Source organism: Corylus avellana, chromosome ca2, assembly GCF_901000735.1.
Source record: "Corylus avellana chromosome ca2, CavTom2PMs-1.0".
Taxonomy (NCBI): domain Eukaryota; kingdom Viridiplantae; phylum Streptophyta; class Magnoliopsida; order Fagales; family Betulaceae; genus Corylus; species Corylus avellana.
The window spans coordinates 10656654-10662682 of NC_081542.1; the positions used below are offsets into that span (position 1 = coordinate 10656654).

At 32.3% G+C, this 6029-nt stretch overlaps 2 protein-coding genes across 2 annotated transcripts; both read right to left on the reverse strand.

The window, feature by feature from the left end:
- Positions 1–1597: 1597 nt before the first annotated feature.
- LOC132169037 (protein ALP1-like) lies at positions 1598–2923 on the reverse strand. The gene is made up of 3 exons (XM_059580127.1): positions 2149–2923; positions 1992–2061; positions 1598–1781 (listed from the first exon to the last, which is right to left on the reverse strand). The coding sequence occupies exons 1-3, from the start codon at positions 2921–2923 to the stop codon at positions 1598–1600; spliced, it is 1029 nt and encodes a 342-aa protein (XP_059436110.1).
- Positions 2924–3313: 390 nt separating this feature from the next.
- Positions 3314–3880, reverse strand: LOC132169038 (uncharacterized). Its single transcript, XM_059580128.1, has one exon. It carries the CDS (start codon positions 3878–3880, stop codon positions 3314–3316), a length of 567 nt encoding a protein of 188 aa, XP_059436111.1.
- Positions 3881–6029: the final 2149 nt, after the last annotated feature.

The window sequence follows — 6029 nt, forward strand, 5'->3', positions numbered from 1 at the left end:
CCAAGTCCAAAACTGACGAATTTGCAAAAGAGTAATTTTCTTAATCAAATTGGCACCAACAACTACTGAAATATACATCACCAAAAAAATAAAAAAATAAATTAAAATCCAAATTTCTATATGTGAAAAAGAGGGGGAATTGGTGTTTGAGTGAAAGTGTGAAACATGTTGTTTTAAACCAAGTTCAAAAAACTGACGAATTTGAAAAGAGTAATTTTCCTAATCCAATTGACACCAGCAACTGCCAAAATATACATCACAAATGAAGAATTAAAAAAAAAAAAAAAAATCCAAATTACTTTAAGTGAAAAATGGTAACCTTCAAAACTCGGTTGGATGAGCAAAACATAATGGTTCATCTTTTTCTTTCTCTCTTAATTTCTGATTGCTTTGCTTCTTTTATTGCTTTGTCAAATTGCTTTGCCTCTTTGTGGCAAAATTGCCTCAAGCTTCATCTCCCAAAACAATTTTGCCAACTACCCAACTTTTCATTCCCGGAGGAGTATTCAGAATATCCCACAAAATATCAGTTTATCGACTACCTTGAATCTTACGCGAAACACTTCCACATAATCCCAAATTTCAATGAAACAATGCAGTCTGCTAAGTATGCCGAAACTTTTGGTTTGTAGAGGATCCAAACCAATAGAGAAAGCAGTTCAAACGACCCTGACGATCAAGTTGAGTACATTTGTCGGTGGCTCGTGGTGGCCGCCCAACGCTGAGAATGCAGAGAAAGTGGTGCCGGAGTCTGAAGGCTTGGAAGGAATAACCGCATGCCAGAGACATTTGTGAGAGAAGCAAAGTGAGGAGAGATCTATGGAAAAGAAGTTTGATTTACTGTTTATTGGATACACTGTTTTATTAGAAACTTGTTTTGAAAAAATAACTGAATGCACAACGTATCACCAAAGCCTTGTTTTGGTTTTTTTTTTTTAAAAAAAAAAAAAAAAAAACTAAACAATTGTTTTACACTTAGAGCCAGTTTGGGATTGCGGTGGAAAATAGAGCTTTTGAATATAGAGTTTTTGCCTATGAGCTTTTGTCAAAAATGCTATTACTGAAAAGCTGTTTACATGTTTGATAACCGCATGTCTTAAGTGCTTTTTTGATGTTACTGATGTTTGGTAACAAAACAAAAAAAGTGCTTTTAGTTGAAAAAATTACAATAAAGGACATGAAATGATTTTTTTTTTTTTTTTAATATAGGCCCAAAAAAAAAATCATTATGTGACACCAAATATATGTCATTTTACGTAAAATCATTACATGTTTTTCAATAAAGGCCTAAGGTTGGTAATGATTTTTTTTTTTTTTCCATTTTATACCAACCTTTTTATATAAAAATGGTTAATGTTAGCTTTCACAAGTAAAAATTATTTTGTAATGGTTTATGTAACAAAACGTCAACATATTCTTTCTTTTTTTTAAAAAAAAAAAAAAAATTATTTAAATTATTTAACACACTTTTTAACACCACAACACTTAAAAGTATTTAACACATAAAAAAGAACCACATTCAAGGAAATCCTTACAACATTTTAAGTAGTTTATAAAAATAAAATAAAATAAAATAAATAAAAATAAAAATAAAACATTAACGGGTCATAAGTAGATTAGCAATATAATCACGCTCAATGTTCATAGAATTTTCATATGATGTCTCTGATTGTTGTATGCTTGATTCATCTTGTGCTTCGTCATCGCCTATACTGTCAGTAGGTAGTAAATCCTCATCATCATCATATGGTTGGAATTCAGCATCCTTTATTGCATGCTTCCTAATGAAGTTATGAAGAGCCATAGACGCTACTACGATTTTCACTTGTTTATCATAAGGAAAACTCGGCATGCAATGCAATAACTTTCACTTATTTTTCCAAACCCCAAATGTTCTTTCAATAGTGCATCTAAGTGATGAATGTGCATGATTAAAAATTTCATGCATACCCCTCGGTTGGCTTCCGCGATGAAAGTCTAGTAGATGATACCGTTCTCCTTTGTATGGCCCCATGTATCCCTTCATATGAGGATATCCTGTGTCTACCAAGTAATACTTTCCTACAAAAAATATACGAATAACGGTCATAATTTTTTTTTTTTTTGTTCATGTATAATTCATTATTGTTATTTTTATTAAATACAAACCTCTAGGTGGGTGTGGAAGTCGCAATTCTTCATTTCGAATAGCTTCCAAAAAAATGCGTGTATCATGTGCAGTACCTTCCCATCCAGCCCAAACAAATGTGAAACACATACGAAAATCACAAACAGCCATAATATTCTGAGTAGGAGTCCATTTTCGACCAATATATGGTATTTGGTTTGATGGAGAAATTTTAATTGGCACATGGGTTTCATCAATGGCTCCAATACAATCTTTGAAGTATGGCCAATACCGCTCATCATTACGAATTTTTCTTGGAACATCCCTAAACTCCCTATCAATAGGATTAATAATGTCAACCGCCATTCTTGAAACAGCCATTAAAACATGAGAAAAATGTCTACTAACTGTTTCTCCTGAATGTTGAAACCTTTCTTGCACTATCCTATTCCCAAACCCATGGCCTAAAGTAATCAAAAACATAGCTACCAACTCTTCAACAGTTAATTTCCTAGTACCTCTTAAATGATATTTTTCCTTCAACTCTTTACACAAGTAAAGGAATATGTGTATTTCCATTCTGAAATTTTGTTTGCATCTATCAGGATTACCTTGTACAATTTCCATAATCCATTTATAACCTGTTTGAGAAGAGGTCCTACAAGGTTCCTTTGCAATATATGGCATATAATAGTTCTCAACAAATTCTACTGCTGCAACTGCTAAAATAAAAACATCATTTTTATTTTCATTTTCCTCTTCACCATAATCACTATCACTTGTATCATCTTGAGTGTTATAATCACTATTATCCATGTCTGTAAGGAAAACAAATAAAGAAATAAATACAAAATAAAAACAAATAAAAACATCAACAAATTCTACTGCTGCAACTGCTAAAATAAAAACATCATTTTTATTTTCATTTTCCTCTTCACCATAATCACTATCACTTGTATCATCTTGAGTGTTATAATCACTATTGTCCATGTCTGTAAGGAAAACAAATAAAGAAATAAATACAAAATAAATATATAAGCACCCATAAAAATAAGAAAAACATCATCCAAACATAGTTATGAAATATTATAATATACTCATCTTAGTACACAAATCAACACCTCAAAAAACAAAAAATAACACTCAAATAAATCATTATAGCTTCTCAAATAGTTCATAACAAAACAACATTAAAAAATAACAACATTAATCCATGCTACGACGGTTAATTTCTCTATTTCCCATTCGCTTAATAAAGTCAATCTGCAACCATGGCTCTTTAATAGTCACAAACATCTCTCTATGTGATCTCTTAAGAAATACCTCTGTTGCAAACTTAAGGATATCAATGTCATTTTCTCTTTCAGCAATCCCCCGAACAACATCCATTACCTCCTCAATATTACATCCAAGCTTATCGTAGCTCTTAGATGTCACTGTATTCTTACTTTCTATTACATTACAAATACGACTCAAATGTTCACTAACAATTTGAACTCCTTTCTTTCTTTTCTTACATTGAACCGCAAGACCAAACTTCTTATTTCCTTTATCCCGCGTATCTAAATCAGCAGGAATATCATCAATGCCATGTGTATTGAGATTTGGTTCATCATCCAAAACATCTAAACATTCTACAATATTGTCATCTTCATTAAGCATTACTTCTGCACTATCTATGAAACCAATATCATTAGGAACCAACCCTATGGATGGTGCCCAAGATCCCTCCCCAGTGGCAATTATATCTCTAAACAATATCTCCACCTTCATAGCATAAGTCAAACCTATCGAGTGAAACTTGGTTGCTTCTAGAACTTCTTGTATTTAGGTATATGTAAAAATCAATAATAAACATTTGTGCAAATCATTTAAACAAAAAACAGACAAGTACAAATATAATACTTGCAATTTTTTTTCCCACCAATCATCGGGTGCATCAATTGTCTTTTTCACCGGATCCCATCCAAGGCCAATTTCCTTCCCTATCAATCTCTTCCAAATGTTCCACTCTTTTTTCAAATTATCCCACTTATTCTTTAGTTGTTTATAGCAATATTGTTTTTCAGTTTTTTCATTAAATTTATCTATCACATTTTTCCATCATGTCCTATTGAAATGTGTTCCTGGGCGATTACCAGCATGAATCTCAGTAATACATATGTCAAGTTAATCTTCTAGCATTTTTTCAATCCAAACTACTTTCTTTATCTGAGTATCTGCCGTAGCAGCAACGTTGCTTTGACCTTTTTTACTCATTTTGTCACACAATAAATAATCTGATAAAATTATAAATAAAAAGTGTGTTAAACACTATTAACAATTAAAAATTTGTTTAAATTGATCAATTGATAGAATGAAAAAAATCATATTTACATAAATAATATGCATGTCCATCAAACAAAAGGGCAATATCAAAAAATAATGGAATCAAGTTTTAGAAAGAAAAAAAAAAAAACATGTTCAATATATATATTGAGTATGTTTCAGAATCAAGTGTTGCAAAGGACAAAAACATGAGTTGGTGGTAAAAGAGAGATTATATATGTAAAATGAAATTGCTGAAATCAAGTTTTGCAGGACTGTTTTTGCTTAGAAAAAAAAAATAATAATAATAATTACAAAGATAAAGGCCTGATTCGGTGGTGTGTGTGAGAGAGAAAGAGGTTTACAAAATATATATATATATATATATATAAAGCGTTTCAGAAGTAAGTGTTGCAATTTGCAAAGGACAAAAAGGTGGTGAGAGAGAGATTATATATTTATATATATAAAATGAAGTTGCAGGAGTGTTTTTGCTTTAAAAAAAATAAAAAAAAAAAAAAAATTAATTAATTGCAAAGAAGAAGGCATACTCGGTGGTGTGAGAGAGAAGGAGATTGTAAAATATCTCTGCCAAATCCATGTGGTTCACAGAAAAGAATAAAAATTAAAAAAAAAATTAATTAATTGCAAAGAAGAAGGCTTGAGTCTGTGGTGTGAGAGAGAGAGAAAAAAATTGCAAAATATCTCTGTCAAATATGTTGACCCACGTCCTTGTCCTTTTCCTTTATGTTGACAGAAGGGCAAGGCTTTGAGATGAGCGCGACGTGTGAGAGAGAAAGAAACAGTGAGATAATTCAAACGGGGCACGTGAAGATGCAGAAAAAGGGGCAGCATCAGAAACAATGCAAAAAAGAGTGTTCAGAAAGAAAAAAAACATCTAGAAGCCAGCAGAGTGATAAAGCGATCGTCTCTCTCACTCTGCTACTCCTCAAAGTATATCTCTCTCCCTCAATATTTTCTTCCATCTCTCACTCAGTAAAACCATACACTCAAAAAACAAGCCAAAATACATAAATCTCGTCTCTCTGTCACTTTGCTCAAAAAACTATACTGCTCACCATGATTTTTCTCTTTCTATATAAACACCTTTCTCTTGGTTATGTTTTTTTGTAGCCAAGAACGTCAAAGTTTCGTCTCTCTCTCTCTTTGACCCTCGAAAGAACAGAGTATATAGAAATCAAAAGAAAAATAAGACATACCACAATATGTAGCTCTCAAAGATGGGTGACGGGACTCAGCAGCTTTCAAATTCATAGAAGGGTTTGCAGCTCTCAAATTCGCGGAGGAGGCGCAAGGTATGAAAAAAATTTGTATATATATTGGTAATGTTGTAAATATGTGAAATATTTTGGATATTTTTGGCACTAGGTTATTTTCATTAAACAAAAACTGCGGCGCGCCTTTTCCATTTAAAGTGCGTTTGGTCAAAAGCCCCAAATTGGAGCTTGTGGCTAAACGCTCGGTTTAACGTTTGGGAGGACGAAAAGCTCTTTATTAAAAGAAACCCAAACGACCAATTTTTTCCTTGAAAGTGTTTTTTGGAACCTAAAAGCCCTTTTGGTGCTGTAAATCGCAATCCCAAACATGCACTTAA